This window comes from Equus asinus, chromosome 1 (assembly GCF_041296235.1).
Source record: "Equus asinus isolate D_3611 breed Donkey chromosome 1, EquAss-T2T_v2, whole genome shotgun sequence".
NCBI lineage: Eukaryota > Metazoa > Chordata > Mammalia > Perissodactyla > Equidae > Equus > Equus asinus.
In genome coordinates this window covers 108,379,613-108,398,449 of record NC_091790.1, presented here as the reverse complement: position 1 = coordinate 108,398,449, position 18,837 = coordinate 108,379,613, and the positions used below count along the sequence as shown (strand labels likewise).

General features: G+C 41.6%; 1 protein-coding gene and 1 long non-coding RNA gene across 2 annotated transcripts in view; one reads left to right on the top strand and one right to left on the bottom strand.

The window, feature by feature from the left end:
• The window catches only part of LOC106825217 (B cell receptor associated protein 29), a 38,425-nt gene extending 36,677 nt beyond the window's left edge, over positions 1-1,748 (top strand). Inside the window, exon 8 of the mRNA XM_044770060.2 lies at positions 642-1,748. Within this exon, the coding sequence (XP_044625995.1) occupies positions 642-674 (33 nt within the window). The 3' untranslated portion in view covers positions 675-1,748. The remainder of the gene's footprint in view (positions 1-641) is intronic.
• On the bottom strand, positions 1,616-17,100 carry LOC139044801 (uncharacterized). Its single transcript, XR_011502018.1, has 3 exons — positions 16,972-17,100; positions 8,743-8,902; positions 1,616-1,721 (listed from the first exon to the last, which is right to left on the bottom strand). It is a non-coding gene; the product is annotated as an uncharacterized lncRNA (long non-coding RNA).
• Positions 17,101-18,837: the final 1,737 nt, after the last annotated feature.

Here is an 18,837-nt window from a genome sequence, read left to right as displayed (position 1 = left end):
TGAAGGCATTAATGCTCAGCCCAAACAAGAGCGCGATGAACTTCCCACGTACCAGCACTGACCCCACAGCTCCATTTGAGGACAGTTTTCTTCTCAGTATAGACTTTTGCTTTCTTAGTTCAAATGAACTCTTAAGGGTAGTTTCTATCCCATTTTCCTCCAGTTTTAAATGATGTATTATAATCATCTTACTGTGATCAGCAAAGAGTATAATTTGAGGAGCCAGTTCTATTGGCAAATATCTGAAGGACCAAAAAAAAGCCACCCATCTGGGTTGTTTGGTTCCCTTTATTCTTTCCTTGCCAGAAATCTTAATTGGGCTTGCAAGAGGGGAATTTTAGAAATTTTGTTTTCCTAGTATAACTTGTGAAACAAAAGCAAAGTAGATTAAGGCAGGAAAAAAATGAGCTTATCAAGAGTGTTGTTTTTCCCCTCTAGACATTTTTTTCAAGTAAAACCCACAAAGTTTTTATGTAGTTTTTTAAATTTGAAGCTTTCTCAATCTATATTTTCACATTTGATTATTCTCAGAATTAATAACTAGACATAGAAAGGAGAATGTTTTTTAAAATTCCTTGTCATCTCTATGAATCTCTTTCTCACTCTTTGCTATAACTACCTGTCATATTTTTTTCATACAGGATCGTTCAGGAAAAGACAAGAAAGGCCTGTGAACTTTATCAAAGAAGATTGTGATACGCCGTGTCAAGATGATAAATTTGTTATCATGTTAGCCTCTAGAAAACTTAAATTTAAAATTCAGTTCAGAAAAATGTACTGTCTATGACTGACCAATAATTTTTTAATGTCACATATGGCTGTATCATAACGGCATTATCACAATATTTGCTGGTGTTTCAGATATACTGTAAAGTCTGTATTCCAGCTCTTAAGAAAAATATAAGCATGGTAAAAACCTTTAGTAACAGCAAATTTATTACCAATAAAAGGAAAATTTCGTTAGCCAGTTACTTCCAAAATTAGATTTTTAAGTTGCATGAAACCATTAATATCCTTAAAATCTTTGATGAGTTTCCAGTAATAATTATATTCTATTTAATCAGATGATGATGATGATGTATTTGAACATAGTATTCAATGTGAGCAAATTTGTTCATAGGGAAATTAAATAAGTATAAACATTCAGAATTAGCCACTATATTTATAAGGAAGAGACAGAAAGAGCAAGCAAAACAATGACCTTAGTTGTTTTTTTTAAGCCTCATGATGCTGTGGTTTACTCTCTTAAGACAGCTATGTTGATAATTATATTTTTGTTACTGTGCTTCTGCACCTGTTGTATGGATTTTGTTGACATTTGTGTTAATGATGCATAATTAGTAAGTTTTCTACCTTGTCCAGTTCATCTAGTAGCGGAGTTTACATCTATTTGCATAGCTGCCATAGCACTGAACTGAAGCTATGTTACAGCAACGTGGAATTCTTGACTTAGAGAGTTCGTGTGTTACATATCCAAACAGCGGTGTTTCCCCTCGCTGGGAACGCACACTTAGACAGATAGTACCTCAAATACGCATACACTGGTGTCACAGTTTCTCTCAGATGTTTCTGTATTCTAAAAGCTAAAGTATTAAATACTATTTTTCCACTCAAATATTCATTTAGACTTTCCTTTAGAAGATGATAATGATTGTAATATCAATGTGATTCAGGTTGTTCCAGTGTCTAGATGAAAATCATCTTCCTTGTCTCGTAAAAACCTAAATATAAAAGAGAATAGAAAATAATTACTGGAGTTTTTCCTTTCCTGATACTTGTTTCATCCTTTGTTTATTATCATTTCAGCACCAACCTCATGCATATTTGATTTCTTTCATTGTAAAGTGGATGAAATGAGCAAGTACATAGGAATTTTATTTCAGATGAAAATCGGGAGTTACTGCTAGAAAACAGACATGTAGGAGACATTTAAGAGGAGTGAGAACTGGGAGTGATACCATATGGGCTGACGAGGCCGTAAATAACAAGGAAGGGAGTGCTGAACGAGGAGAGAACTATACAAACGACCGCACAGAGTCTCAGAAAACCCAGAGCGAGCACCGTGTGGGCCTGGAGATCCTGAGCATCTGTGACCCCCGCCTGCTGTACAGAAATCAGGCCTAACGACAGAATCACACGCAGAAGAGCGGAAAAGACACAGCTCTACAACTCACAAAACTGAAATCGAATCCCTGCTTCACTGTTAATTTAGCCAGGTGATTTTAACAAACTGTTCAAACTGCTAGACTTCCATTTCCTCATCTCCAAAATGGGCATAATAACATTTAAGTCAGGATTCCTACATAAACTAAGATAACGTGGTGATCCTCAGAGGTGTGCAGAGGGCTTGGCAGGGGAAGGGCTGGGTGCTCTTTGAGGGGCATGAGGGTTTGGAAGACTCCCAGAAAGCACTTTAAAGTGTACATTTAAGTAGTCTTAGAGCACAGCCTCTCCATTTTACAGATCTGCAAGCTGAGACCTCAAAAGTTTGTGCAGTTTTCCCAAGATAGCATGGAGAGTTAGATGCAAGGCCAGGATTTGGGTCTAGAATCCAGGGATCCTGGTTGCCCAGCATATTACACTAGTATATACACACAGTAGCTATAATTTGCTAAACAGGTTATTGCCGTGTGCTAGGCAGGCTTGGAACCAAGGAGTTGAGCACCGTCCCAAACTGCCTCTCCAGGCGGGCTTGTTAGTTCTTATTACTCTCTTGCTGATGATGGTGTTGAGCAAATCCTCTTATAAATAAACATGTATTCCATGGATTTAGCTATACTGCTTATTAAGTTATGTTCCTTCCTGTTGGCAATAATGACTTCTAGGCTGTATTAGAGATTGGAACACAGCAGTGTTACTCCTGCCCTTTTCTTTTGGAGTCTGTAGTTTTGTCAGACTCTCCCTACTTTGCACACCTGCCTTGAGTTCCTGGACTCCAGGAAGTAGCGCTGAAGAAGGTCTGGCTAAGCTCTCTGGAATTTGGTGTGAGTCATCCTCATTCCTCGTCTAGCTCTATCTTGGGCCCCAGTACTGGTAACTAGATTACCCTGAACTCCAGCTAGATCCTGGAGTCTTGACTACTTTCTGTGATACCCTCCCGATGTCCCCAGCCTGCCTGGATCTCCACACACCTGTGCTTGTGGTTCCGGTGCTGGTCTCAGCTTGCCTGCAGTGGCACTCCAGCTTCCTCCTGGGACCTCCCAGTGGTTCCACGGCCACTGGGTGTGCCTGCTCGTGTGGTCTGGCTCTACCTTTGTGAGTTGGTCTGGTTCTGCATTCCTCTTCCTTTGTGCGCTGCCTTCTCACTGTCCCATCCGTGTCCCACCCCAGTTGGGCGGCCCATTCCCAGCCCTACTGACATGGGATACACTTTGCATTTGAGTGCACACCACACAAAGTGTGAATATAGCAATCCTTTTAAGCCTTGCCTTTAATATCTAGAATGATTTGTCTATAAAGTCCATGAAGCGCTTCTGAACGTTTTTACCCTTGGGCCTACCTTTCTTAGAATTGTTGAAACTCCATCTATGAAAATTCAACCTTTTTTTTATCATTTCTTTCTCTAATCAATTTACTAAATGGCATTTTATTATTTCAGTGTTGTTTTCCACCTCTATCTCTACACAAACATATGACTTTATTAATCTTTCCTTCTGTGGCCGGAAGTGATTTCCAACACTACTGAAGTGAAAACGCGCCTCCCCCCAAGAGATAGCCACATCCTAATCTCTGGAACCTGGGAATATTCTCTTCTGTGGCAAAAGAGTGAATATTACATTATATGACAAATGCTGTGATTAAGGATCTTGAGGTGGAGGGGTTATCCTGAGTCGTCTCGCTGGGTCCTAAATGCAATCACAAGTGTCCTTATAAGAAAGAGGTTTATAAACTTGTGTGACCTCAGTAAAATAATAAGAAATACATGATGACATTAAAACAAAAACCGAAAAAGGAAGATCTTGTCACACACAAGAGGAGAAGGCAATGTGACCACAGACTAGAGTGCTGGAGCCCCCAGAACTGGAAGAGGCCGGGAACAGAGTCTCCCCCGGCGCCTCCTGAAGGAGCATGGCCCTGCAGTGAAACTGGTTTTGGACTTCTGACTTCCAAAACTATGGGACAATCAACCTGTTATTTTAAGCCACCAAGTTTGTGGTAATTTGTGACAGCACTCACAGGAAACTCCTCATACAAGTCACATCTGTAATGCGCTGGACTGAATCTCACAATGTGTAGAAAATAGATACCCTTTCACACCCCTTGGTCTTCCATTAGCCATTTGGGTGAATCAAAGAATCAAAGATAGCCTTAGCCATGCCTTAGTTCCTTTTCCTCCTTCAACCATATTTCTCTCCATTCCCACTGCCACTGCCAAACCGAGCCATCATCGTTTCTTCCCTGGACTACTGTGACAACTTCCTGCTGGTCTCCCTCTAAGCATTCTCTCTTATTCTTCTCCTAGGTACATGCTCTCATAAATCGTGTCATCCCCTGCTTAAAGGCTTCCAATTATCTCCCATTGCACTTCAGATCAAACCCCCAAGACCTCACCAAGCTCCCACCTACTCTCAGCCTCATCTCAGTCCACGTGCCCTGCCTACCACACCTGCATTCTGATTCTTATGACAAGCCAAGTTCTTTCCCATCTCAGCGCCTTTACATCCTCAGTATATCCTGCATCCCAACCCTGTCCGTCTTTACCCCATTTTATTTTCATCACAGCTCTTGTCACTATCTGAAATTACCACATTTATGGTTTGGTTTTGTCCCCTGCCCAGTGACTAACAGTTCCTACACACAAGTAGAAAAGTTCCCAACAGGGAGTGGGGAGGATGTCCCCAAGGGACATTTGGCAATGTCTAGACATGTTTTTGGTTGTTACAACTAGGGCGATGCTAGTGGTGGGTAGAGGCCAGGGATACTGCTAAACTCTGGATAGCTAAGCACTGGATAGCCCCCCGCAAAGAATTACCTGAACTACAATGTCGGTTCTGCCACAGCTGAGATTCCCTGCAATAGATGCTTGTGGCAGAGGGCACTCAGTTGTCCCCTAATACCAATTCTTTCATTCATCTGTGGTATTAGATACTCTGCTATTTTTACACACAGCTGCCAAGCATAAAGACAATATTTTCCAGTCTCCTTGTAGGTAGAAATGGGAAAGAATGTCACGTGGTAGGAATTATTTTTCTTCTTCCTCCATCCTGCTGCCTGAAAAACAGCAGTGCCATCTTAGATCATGAGGTTGAAGCCATGCAAGCTAGAGCCACAAGATAGAAGCACATTGTGTCCATGACACCGTGGAGCGCTGTACCTCTCCTGAACTTCTGTTCAATAAATAATTGAATAAGTAAACGACACCAGATATTTTTAATGCATTGTCTCTCTTAATGGCCTAAACCTGGATAAAAAGCCAAAAATATGTGCAAAACCATCAGCCTTTTTTCTTTCTCTTTCCTAACTTGTGGGGTCTCATCTCATCTTCCCTACCTTTTATGTTAGGATTGTGATTTAAAATTATATCCTCTACTTTCTCTGCAAATTCAGCTTTTTATATTTAACTTCACCATTATTAGTCCATCAGCAACATGTAATGAGCCCTACAATGTCTGTGCATTTCACACTGTAAGGGTTTATAAGAGAAGTAGACCCCTGGTCTCTTCTTCATTCTCTTTACCGTGACCTTCACCACAAAGAAGTTCACCAAGAAACACCACACAAACAGAGGAGCATTCAGCTATCCTATGTATACACACAGTGCAGAAGAGCTGGAGCTGTAATTGTGACGAGATTAGGAAAAACTTAAGTTTTCTCGAGGGTTTTGTTCTTGATAATCACCCCTTTTCCTGAATTTGAGCAAGAATGTACTTGAAGATTTGGCTCTGCCTCCCTAAACCAGATGCCTTCCCAGGTAGTCAAGATTCTCCAGACTGTACTGCTCCTTTAGAAATCTTTGTTCTCCCCGAAGCACCACCCATGGTAAAGAATTTCATCCTCATTCTTCCAAGGGCTGCCCGTTTCCTGGAACGCAAATGATTTCGAGACTGCCGCTTCTCAGCCAACGGCTTCCTGAAATAACCCTCCACGGAGGTTTACCTCCTGAAAAGGTTTCTTTTAAGTCTTTTTTTTTTTTCTGTCTTGAAACAAACTTTTGTCTCACCAAACATGGCAAATGTGGACAATATAGAATTTACAACAGAAAATTACAGTTAGCAGTTTGCTTAATGTTCTCATACACATAGAATTATTTACAAAAATGAGACCATACCATACATACTATTTTGTGACCTGCTTTTATTCCCTCCACATCAATAAATATTGTTCTGGAAAAGGATTCTCCATAGGAAAACCTACCTCCAATTGTTCATATGAACATCACCTGAGGGGTCGGAGTTTTTTCAAATTACATAAACTCATATGCCCAGTCCATTACTACCACCATTGAGAATGACCGACCCAGGCAACCAGTGTTAGTTGTGGGACCGTGCTATGACCATGCGGTGTGTGAGGGCAGCAGAGGGAGATGAGACCCAATGTCCTCTGACACAGAGTATTTTATTTAACCCTGTTGTTGGACATTTCATGAGAACCCATTGACAGAAAGTGCTCTAGAAGCAATAGAATGTGGTGATTACATGCATGGCCTACCTGGGGTCAAATCCCATCTCCTCTATTGATTACCCACTTGGAGTCTCAGCTTCTTCATCTTTAAAGTGATTCTAAGCTTCTACCTCATGGACTTGCTGAGAGGGTTAAGTGAGGTAATACGCATAAGGAACTTTTTCTGGCGGTAAGCTACTTTGAACACTAGACAAAAACTGGTATCCAATGGTAAATTGGCCCCATTAAAAAACAAAAAAAGATAATCTGAAAGGAGAGTTTGTAAATATTTTTTTAAAGTGGAACCCCCAGTTCTATGTAATGCAAATGTCCTATGGGCCAGTCTAGGATGAATTTTCCTGATAACTATGAGCAGCATTCCCTGTCGCCCTCTTCCTACACCCAGGACAAGCAGTGCCCGGCCGCTGAGGAATACAATAAACATTTGCTTGTTTGGATTGAATTCAAGTCTACTGTGTCAGATTCTCTCCAGATGACTCTTCCCATTCCTAGTCTTTCGAGTGTGTCCTGCTGTCTTAAGACTATGACAGGATCAGCTACAATTTGGGCCAACTTTCTTAAAGTATTAGTAAGTTCCTATTCCTGGGCACTAATGTATTTCCCTTCGAATCCTGATTTGATGGTGTGGGAGGGCCTGGCTCAGGGATGCTTTAGTAACCACTTGAGGCTTAACTGCAGTTCCTTTCTCCTTTCCCGATGATTAAAATATGTATACCCGTGGGGCCGCCCCGTGGCCGAGTGGTTAAGTTCACGCACTCCGCTGCAGCGGCCCAGGGTTCGGATCCTGGGCACGGACATGGCGCTGCTCGTCAGATCACGTTGAGGCGGTGTCCCACATGCTACAACTGGAAGGACCCACAACTAAGATATACAACTATGTACTGGGGGGTTTGGGGAGATAAAGCAGAAAAAAAAAAGATTGGCAACAGTTGTTAGCTCAGGAGCCAATCTTAAAAAAAAAAATATGTATATGTGTGTGTGTGAGAGAGAGAGAGCGAGCGAGAGTGCTTTTTAACTCCTTTTAAAAAAGAAAAAGGTAAAGGCAGGGGTGGATCTGTGGGTTTGGGGGCCCTAGAACGGCTACAGTTTGGGAAGTCCTCTGTAAGAAAAAGAATATAAAATTACCAAAGCAAAATTAGGTTTGAACATGAGAATTTATTCAGAATGAGGACAGGAATCACAACAAATTGCTAGGACCTTAGAGACCCAGATCCCTGTCTTCTAAGGTCTTTGGTCTTTTTGGGCCGTTTATCAGGAACGCTTCCTGGTTGTACCCTGAAAGGTTGTACTCCTTTCTACCTAAAACACTCTACAACCCCAGTTTTCTGAGGGTACCCCAGTATTCTCGAGAGGCCCGAAGCTTAAACCTCAGTAACTCCATGTGAATCTGCCTCTAGGTAAGACACGGGAGGGAAAGTTAGTGTAATCGACTTACTGAAAACGTCAAAATTTAAAGGAGTATGAATCACAGCTACTTTTTTACTTTATACTAAGTATACTAGTTTCCTGTGGCTGCTGTAACACATTACCACAAATTCAGCAGCTTACAATAATGCAAATTTATTCTCTTAAACTTCTGGAGGTTAGAAGACTAAAACAAGAGCTATGGAACTAAAATCAAAGTGTTAGCAGGGCTGGTGCCTTGCAGGTGCTCTGGCAGAGGATCTGTTTCCTTGCCTCTTCCAGCTTTGCCTTCCTTTGCTGGCTGCATCCCTTTGCTCCTGGCCCCACTGCATCCTTAAAGTCAGCCATGGCCGGTGGAGTCTTTCTCATACATGTCACTCTGACCTTGAACTTTGGCTTCCTTTTTTCACACTGAAGGACCCTTGTCCACTCTTGTGTCCACCCAGATAATTCAGAAAAATCCCTTCATTTTTAAACCAGTTGATTTGCTTCCTTAATTCCATCTGCTACCTTAATTCCTCTTTGCCATGTAGCTTAACATACTTAGAGTTTCCGGGGATGAGAATAGGGTCATCTTTGGGAGGTCGTTATTTTGTCCACCACGGTGAGTAAATTATTTGAGTGCTGAGTACTTTTGAAAATGCTTTCTGCAATCAGCTTTTCCATAACTTTTCATTGGTTCTCAATAGGGGGAATTTTCGTTTTCAATTAGCCTACCTGTGAGGGAAGCCAAAGCACAACTGTGCATTTCAGCGTTGAAAGGGAGCGGGTCCTCCGAGCTCCCATGCCCAGGGCCTGCTGCTGCCTTTGGATTTTCCAAACGAAGGCGGCACATAACTCTCCCAACACTAGGAAGTGTCAGATGTAGGATTTTCACCTAAAGAAAACAGAATTGCCAAAAGATAGCTGATTGAACACACACTTTTACTCTTTCCCAACCTCCACTAAAAGTACAGTAAAGGGAGTTTTTAAAGGCAAAAACCTCCAAGGATAAAAGCGAGCATGAGAAGAAACAGCATGAACTTTTTGGAAGCTACAAAGCAGAGGAAAGAGGGGTACTGGCTTAGCAGAACTGAGGAAGAACGAATTCTATTTCCTCTGCAGGAAAGCCAAGCACAAAGTTGATTTAAAACACCAAACAATCTGGTGCAGGAATTGGTGGCACCAACTACTCTGGCAAAGGGTATCCTTCTGCCAAAAATAAGGAGGGGGGTTGAGAGCTGTTTGAGAAGCAGTTAGATCCCTGGATGCCCCTCTCTTCCTCCAGACTGCTGGGTGATTACCCTCCCCACCCCAGCAGAAGACAATTTTCCTCTTTGAAGAGGGTAAAGCAAAAGGTCCTTTTTTTTTTTTTTTTTGAGGAAGATTAGCCCTGAGCTAACATCTGCTGCCAATCCTCTTTTTTGCTGAGGAAGACTGGCCCTGAGCTAACATCTGGGCCCATCTTCCTCTAGTTTATATGTGGGATGCCTGCCACAGCATGGCTTGCCAAGAGATGCCGTGTCCGCACCCGGGATCTGAACAGGCGGACCCTGGGCCGCTGAAGCAGAACATGCGCACTTAACCCCTGCACCACAGGGCTGGGGCCAGAAGCTCTTTTTAATAAACAGAACACAGAGGAGTTAAGCAAGTGATGTATGCATACTAATTGCACAACTTCTTCCTCAACCCAGAATGACAGCAGCTAGTTCCTCACTTCTAGGCGGAAGACCAAAGTCTTTTTCCAGGCAGGAATCCATCAGACTCAAGAGGGAAAACCTAATGACATTGACATGAGCGTTGACATCATGGCTTCCCCAACAAACGGCCTGGCCAGCTCACCATAAGGATCTCTCACCCACTCAGAGCTTCCAGGCAACTCTTGAGGCCTCACTTCTAGTTATGAGCAGGCAATCAAGCATGAAGTGATCTGAGAAAAGACCCTCATATGGAAAAACGGTAGTGGTTAAGTTCACATGCTCCCCTTCGGTGGCCTGGGGTTCGCAGGTTCAGATCCTGGGCGTGGGCCTACACATCACTCATCAAGCCATGCTGTGGAGGCATCCCACATACAAAATAGAGAGAGATTGGCACAGATGTTAGCCCAGCGACAATCTTCCTCACCAAAAAAAGAAAAAAATAGAAACCAAAAAACAAACAGAAAAAAATTGCGGTAAAAATAGCAAGTGTGCAGGAAGGAGAAAAGTACTACATTAGCAGATAACAACAACCAAACTCTTAATGTCTTCAGAGAAGTCATGGATTCTTATTTCAATACACCCGTGAAATTCGAATTGGAAGCTATAAAAAATTTTTTTCAGAAAATGAAAAAGAGCCCTTAGCAAAAAACAGGAGGAAGGCCCACCGAACCCCCAGCACAATGCCTGAAAATACACCCACACACTGAACTGGATTCAAGGAGGAGATTCTACAAGTTTCCAGGGAGAAAACATGCAAAGGTTAAGGGATCCAAACGAGTTCAGATTTCTCCAAAGGAACCCCAGAAGATGAAGACAAGAGAACTGTGCTTTCAAACTTCTGAGGGAAAATGATTTCCAACCCAGAATTCTATACTCATTAATCAAGTTATAAGTCAAGTATGAGTAATGAATAAAGACATTTTCAGGCTTGCCAGTTCTCAAAAATTTTACCTCCCACACGCCCTTTCTCAGAGAGCTGGAGGATGGAGGATGTGCTCCACCTAAAGGATGAGTAAACCGAGAAAGAGGAAGCTGGGGACCAAGGAAAGGAGATCAGTGCAGGGGAGAGGCAGAGGGAACCCATGGGGGAATGCAAACGGAGATTTTTAGGTACAACGCAGCTCAGGCAGATCTGGGAGATGCCTTTTCAAGAAGATGAAGTTAATCCAATACCTGATGTGAGTGAACATATTGAACAAAATGAACGTGCCAAAAGAAGACGTCAATTATGCTGGAAGAGGGTCTGAGTTAGATGGTGATGAGTATGACTGGTCATAGAAAACTAAGCAAATAATACAAGATAAAGAAATAAACAGGGGGCCAGCCCCGTGGCCGAGTGGTTAAGTTCGCGTGCTCCGCCGGGGCAGCCCAGGGTTTGGATCCTGGGGGCGGACATGGCACCGCTCATCAGGCCACGTTGAGGTGGCGTCCCATATGCCACAACTAGAAGGACCTGCAACTAAGATATACAACTATGTACCAGGCAGGATTTGGAGAGATAAAGTAGATGAAAAAAAAAAAAAAGATTGGCCACAGTTGTTAGCTCAGGTGCCAATCTTTAAAAAAAAAAAAAAGAAAGAAAAAAAGAAATAAACAGCCAAAAAGGAAAAACAAGACCATTGAAACTCAAGGGCACACCAAAAAAAGCCTAGGAAATAAAAAGTAATGGTGGCTTACCACATAGCTCCATTCTGAATAGAAAACCCAATTATACTAATGTGACTCACTCACCGTGAATGTCCCGAAAACTGTGACCCCGTATTGGGAGATGGAGCAATGGGGAGTGTGCAGAGGTTTGGCACAGTGGGAACACAGGGAAGAACGCTAAATCCTCATCTCACGTAGTAAGAAAAGTGAAAAGATAAACAGACGTGCGTGAATATTCTTTAGAGATAGGGACATATATATCAAAGAATCAGCCAAAGCATTTGCACGTGGCTGCCTTTGGGAGAGGGAGAATGGGGCAAGGGCTGAGGACTGCTATTTATCGTATTCACCCTGGAATTTAAGGCAATGCCTTAAATTATAACACTGATGAAAGTAAGGTTAAAGTTTTTTAAAAAAGGAATCAATATTGCTGAGTTAAGAATCTTGTTTTACTTTTCTGGAAATACTGTTCACATTAATGAGATGCTTAGGATACATTATGAGCTCTTTGGAAGGCAAAAAGCCTTATTTCGATTTCTTTCTATTGGTCCTCAGCTGGTATTAGGATTTCCATTCGTTCCTAAGGTAATTATATTAACATTATATTAGCATATGACTTTGCCTTTTCCAGAACTCTAATTAAGATTTTAAATAAGATGTATACCAGTGGGAATCTCTTCTTCAGCCTCCTTAAACACCTTTCCTATTTGATTATAATTCCACTTACTAATTCCTTCTGGCTTTTGTCTTCCAAACAATTTTTGATTTTTATTACTTGAATGCGGTTTGAACTGGTCCAGCAAATGGTTTACAAGGTCCAGGTGTAAGATAAATTGGCAAACTAAATAGAAAAGAAAACAACCATTGGGTAGGACACAGTGACCAATGTTCCCTCAGCTGATCTGTTTATTAAAAGGATCGTGCTATGAATTTTCTTCCAATTCGTTTTGCGTATTTTTTAGGCACCTTCTCTATACAGAGCATTATGATAATCATAACAGCCAATGTTTCTTGAGTCCTCACCATGTACTAGTTTCCAAGTGCTTTATCTATGCCCCATCATTTAATTATTACAGGAAACTATGAAGTAAATATTATTATCCCCAATTTGCAGAGAAGGTAAGTGAGGCATAAAGAGATTAAGTATGTTTCCTGAATTCCTTAAGAATGGCTGTGGGGAACTCAAACCCAGAGCCCATGATCTGAATCAGTGCTGTATGTCACTTCCCATTGGACAGTGATGGACACCATGGAAGAGACCCCAAAAAAAGAAAGAGAAAGGAATTAACTATTGAGCACTTTACTGTGATCCACAAAATTCTATCATTGTATTTAATGATCACAATATGATGAGTGATATGATTATTACCTCCTTATACTTGTGAGAGAGGTTAAGAAACTTGCCCAAAGTCACAGAGATAAGCTTCAGCTCTCAAGAAACTTCTTTCTACTGGGGGTTACCACCAACACAGAGGGAACTGGCGCAACTACAGGATGATGTCAAATGTTTGGTAGCAATAAAATAAAAGTATAGTAATCTCCAAGGAAGGAGGATTCAATCCAAGGCAGAGGCTCGTGAGACTGCCTCGAGGAAGTTTGTGAGCGAAGACGCGATGCGTCAACTTTTGAGAGACACAGGGGAGGAGTGAACAGCATTGTTCCAGATTGCTGTTGTTTGCTGTGCTTCCAATTTTCCTCTTTTTCATAAATGTTTATTATTTCACAAGATATTGCTTTTGTGTTGACAAAATGTCATGTCCCAATTCCCCTCTTTTTTTTTTTTAAGATTTTATTTTTTTTCCTTTTTCTCCCCAAAGCCCCCCGGTACATAGTTGTATATTCTTCGTTGTGGGTCCTTCTAGTTATGGAATGTGGGATGCTGCCTCAACGTGGTTTGATGAGCGGTGCCATGTCCGCACCCAGGATTCGAACCAACGAAACACTGGGCTGCCTGCAGCGGAGCGCGCCAACTTAACCACTCGCCCACGGGGCAAGCTCCCCCTCTTTTTATAAGAATTCCAAAGCAGGGACAAATGCCTCAACTTAGAAAATGATGAGAAGTGTGGATGAAAGAGCAGACTGTGGAAACTCAGGAGGAGGAAGGTTGTGCTCTTAAGGTTAGAATAAAGGGCGGGAGGGAGTAGATAATGGGAAACTAAGAGATGGAAGGAAAGAAAATTCAAAGTTTAGGAAGAAAGTGAAATTCCCTGGGGGAAGTCTATTTTGAGATAGGACTTGGAGTCAGAACATTTGTGGCTAGACCACCGACCTCCATGGTCTTGGGGAGGTTTCCATAAATAAGATGCTGCCACTTTTTTTTTTTTTAAGAATTTCAAAGGTTTAGGTTAGAAGAAAGCTTTCTCTCAGCCAAACTTTTACCAGTCCAGATCAGTGACACGTCCTCTCAATTTAAGGAAGAATTGCTACTGCTTAGCACTTGGGACCAAGCCAATGGCGGCGTTCAGCAAGGATGGCTTCCATCTACTTGAAAATAATTCCCTTTACATCTTGTGACATCTTCCATGGATTCTGCAATGAAAATCAATTATAATCCTTTTTGGTGGGAGAAACTAAATTAGAAAGAAAAATGATTAGAAACAGAAGGCAGCTTGACGCTTGTGATGCCAGATTTGTTCAACATGTGATTCAAAAGCCGTGGATGAGTTTTTCTGGCCTTTCTCCCAATTAACAACCTTTAGCTTACTTAAAAGCCAACATCCGTGACTCAAAAGAGCGTGTTAGGAAGAAATTTTTGTCAGATAAAATTAGCTATTCCTGGCAACATCAAATAACATATATACATACACTCATGTACCTTTTTTTGAAATGAAGCTCAAAATATACCAAGATCTAACTCAAACTGCTCCCAAGGGCTCCAAAACTCCATTATAATAGCCAGCATTTATCAAGTGCTTACTATGTGCCAGGCATTGCATTTAATTCTCACACCAAAATTTTGAGTTAGATACTATTCTCACATAATCTTATTTTAAAGATGATGAAATTGAATCAGGGAAGGTAAACTACTGCCCAAGGTCATACAGGGAGAAAAGGACAGAGCCAGGACTGAAACCCAGATGGTGTAACTCCACTACACTCTTGATATAGCCCTTACCTTCAAGGAGTTTATAGCCTAATAGTGGGTTCAGACAAGTACCCTGCAGTGTGGTAAGTGTATACAAATTAAGAGTGCTAAGGACCTGTAGGAAGAACATCTCGCCTGGCCTTTGGCTATTAGGGAAGGCTCCAGGAAAGGGACAGCTAAACCAAGACAGCAGCTAGAAATGGAAAAAGAAGGAAAGAGTTCCAAGCAGAGGAAGAAGCCGGTCTCCAAGCCCAGAGATAAAGAAGTCAGTACCATGGATGCACAGAAGAGGGCTAATGGCAATGGAGAGCCATTTTGAAAGATTTTAAGCTAAGGATGGACCTGACCAGATTTGCATTTCTAGAACTGTTTTTGGCTGGTTTGAAGGATGACTTCTGAGTAGAGCAAGAGAGAAGCAGGAAGACCTGTTCGGAGGCTATTGGCTTGAGGGTAATCCTGGCCTAAACCTAGGCGGTAGCAGTGTAAATGGAGAGAAGCAGAGAAACTGGAGAGTTATTCAAAAAGTAGGCTTGACAGTAGATGACATCAAAGGCAACAAAGAAGACTGAATCAAGGATGGCTCCTAAGATTCTGCCTTGGGCGGAATGGATGGATGGGACGCCATTCACCAAGATGGGAAATCCAGGAAGAGGAGCAGCTTCAAGAATGGAGTTGAAAGAAGATAATTAACTCCATTTTGACCATGTTGAGGTACTCATGCAACATACAGATACACAGGGGAATCATTCTTTACTTTCTAAAAGACTCAGTCACAGGAGTTTTTAATCATCTAATTCTCCTATTTTTAAAAGTTTGATTCACAAAATTTTAATATATATACACATCTTTTTAATAGAACTTTTTTTTTCATCTAGTAATCCGTGTCTACCAAAACATGGATATACACAATTTATCTTATCACTAGGGCATTTCAAACTTCAGATTATTTCTTTTTAATGATTGACAGGCTAACGTGGACCTAGTAAAAAAATTAAACTCAAACAGTACAAAATACTGTACAATAAAAATAAGTCTCTTCATTAGTATGGACTCATGTTTAGCTTAGTAGAGATACTGATGGCTGCATATAGAAATATTGTAAATATGTTTATATACATAACTCAATGTATTATATAATAAAATGTCACATAATATTATTTCATAATAGACACACATATATTTCTTTGCTCTGTCTGCTGAGAGGACCCAGAAGCAATGACATACCAGTAGCAACGAGCACACCTAATGCCCACATCTTGGTTTCTAATGCCATTCCCCAATAAAAGGAGCCAGGGCTCCTTGGAGAACTGGCTGATTAAAGGACTGCCAGAGGAAATATGCAAGGTAAGCCTGGAGCATCTTGTAAAACCAGACTGTAAGGAAGTGCTCCAAAAACAAGCAAACCATTCTACATTGAGGCGGACATGTCAAAGGGCCACAGGAGCCAACTGAAAGAGTTCCTAATGGCCAAAGTTAGAACACCCTGATCAACAAAATCAAGTAGTTTATTGGGTTATAATGCAAAATATAAAACATATATTCATGATTCTATACTGGCATAAATAAATGATTGAATAAATGAAGGGGACAAGGGACAAATCTCCCTTGCAGAAGAATTCTGATTTATGTAGATACTCTGCCCTCAAGGAGTTGGAGTTGAACTCCCCACTCCTCAAGTGTGGGCGGCATATAGTGACTTCCTTCGAAAGAGTACAGTATAGAAAGCGAGGGAGAGTCGGGCAGAGTCACCGGACAGTGGAGAAACCTAACAAATTCTACCTCAGCCGGGTGATCAAGGTCAGTACCAACAATGATAAGGCATGTTGATACCATGTATCCCTCGTATGATGTGATGAAAACGACTCTTTGCCTGTGTGATTCCCCGCCCCCCCCCCCAAACCATCACACCAATCTAAGCCCGAGAAAAATCAAATTCCAATAGAGGAGCATCCTACAAAATACTTGGCCAGGTACTTCTCATGACTTCTCATCAGAATCAAGGGAAGTCAGAGAAACTCTCACTGTCAAGAAACCCCACGGAAACAGGACAACCAAATGTAATGTGATATCCTGAAAGAGAAAAACGACACTAGGTAAAAACTAAAGAAATCTGAGCAAACTATTGACTGTAGTTAATAATAATGTATCAATATTGTTTTTTTATTTGTGGTAATTATACCATATAAATTTAAGATGCTAATAGTAGGGGAAACCGGGTGTGGGGGTGTATGGAAACTGTATCCTCTCTTCTCAATTTTTCTGTAAATCTAAAACTGTTCTAAGAATAAAGTGATTTTTTTAAAAGCCTCTTGCTTCCATCAGAACTCAGTTTCTTATGAATCTTTCCAGAAATACTCTGTGTTTATATGTGGGGACATTCTCCATGCGCCACTCGCTGTCTTCTCTCCACCTTTCCCTATCCTGCTCTGTGCCCTGAAGACTGACCTTATGGGCAATGTCACAGCTCCTCAGCCGTCTGAGTTTTTCCCGAAGAATTTGAGCAATGGAGGAACAGCAGGGTGGAGAAGTACTTACCAGCAGAAGATCAGAGGTAGGAAGGGGAGAAGGAGGTGGATTTTTATTCCTCCAGCTGCTTCCTCATTGGGCCTGGAAATAACAGCGCTTCCATTCCTCTACTAAAGCCACAGTTCCTGTTGGGCAGCCCTCTCCAACAGCACTCTGGGTTTTGGTCACAGCTCCCTCCCCTCCCCACTTGGGCTGGGATTGCTGGCAGCTGTCTCCTATGACAATAGCTGACAGCTCCCTGCAGCGAGCCCTGAGGTGCTACACCAGGCCTTCTTGGTTTCCTTGACCCTGCCCACACTTGTGTTAACCAGCCCTTCATTAACTCTATCTCAGTGTTTTATCTTTTTCTTGCTAGGTCTCTGATTAAAACCATATACAAATGCATATTCCTGTCATTTATACAAATAGGAGTGTCCTACACACACTCTGCACCTTGCCTTTTTTTCATCTATAGTACACTTTGGGTTTCTTTCCACATCTGTATATGTTGATCCGCTTTGTTAGTATCCCACGGTCTGTGTATATCATACTTTAAAATAATATATCAAAAGAAGGGAATGAAACTGAAGCTGAATTTAGTGGAAGGACCATGAAGCCTGTGGTGGGGTATTAACATAGGACTAGCAACTCTATGATACAGTGGTGAAGTGAACTGATGTTGCTAAAGCCCTGGATAGTCGCACAGAAGTTAAGAGAGCGAGTGGGCTTTGGAATCAACCACTTGGGTTCATATTCCAGCTCAGCCAAACTGTGTGACCTTGGGCAAATTACTTAACCTGTCTGTGTATTTCCCCATCTATAAAATGAGAAAAACAATATCCACCTCAAGGTAATACTTATGCTCAAAAGCAGTTTAGTTTTCAAGTCAACTTTCAAGTCACATCATACTGGGTAACAAGGCACCTCCGGTGGAAATGATGCCATGAGCTGCCATCCTGGTCTCTCTCCCCAGTCTCTGTCCTTTGATTCTCTCTCTGCAGCGTCCTTCAGCTTCTTTCTTCCCTCTTTCTTCTCTGCTCAGCACACCAGTCTGTCCCTTTAATGCATGAAAGTCTTTGATATTTAAGATTCGTTTTTAAATGAAGAATTAGACAGTAGATTCTAAGACTAAGTGTGTTGTTACTAATTTATACTTCAATAGAGGAGGTATAAATGAATTGAAAAAGCATTCTTTGTAAAGCAAAGTAGCTATCAGCAGCCAGAAGAAGAAAGATGAACTGCCTCAGATGATATGCTCTTGTTTTCCACCAAAAGTAGTTAGTGCAATTGCTTGGATCCATTTCCGCTCAGAGCTACACGAGTTACCTTGACTTCCGAGGAGAACTTGCTGAGTGTAAGGTACCACCGGTACCAAAAAAGTAAACTTATTAATCACACATGCAATAGTTAGAAACCATTGAATAAATTCTAAATATTAAGATGTTTTTTCCTTTACTTTACGTGTGTCATTAAAAAACATGGCTACCAAAAAAATATATTCAGGAAATAGTTCTCCAAAGAGCTCAAAGTATTGTAGGTATTTTTTCTCTCCACCTGCGTTCAAAGACTCTGCATTTCATAGAAGGAAAGAGGCCCCTCATCCTCCTCCTGTGACCTCTCAAGGCCTTGGTGCTCACCTTTTTTTATCTGTCCACGCTTTCTCCCTAAATGACTGGTTTTTATTGTCAGGTACGTACTAAGGACTCCCGGTTTGCTATCTCCTGATCTGACTTCTCTGGATTTCAACCCCACTGCCTTCCTTTTTGTTTCTCGGGCACATCAAGCTCTTCCCTGACTCGGGAGTTTTTGCATTTGCTGGTCCCTTTTCCAGAAAGGCTGTCTCCCGCTTCAGATCTCTCTTCAAACGTCACCTCCTCGGAAAGAGAGGCCTTCCCT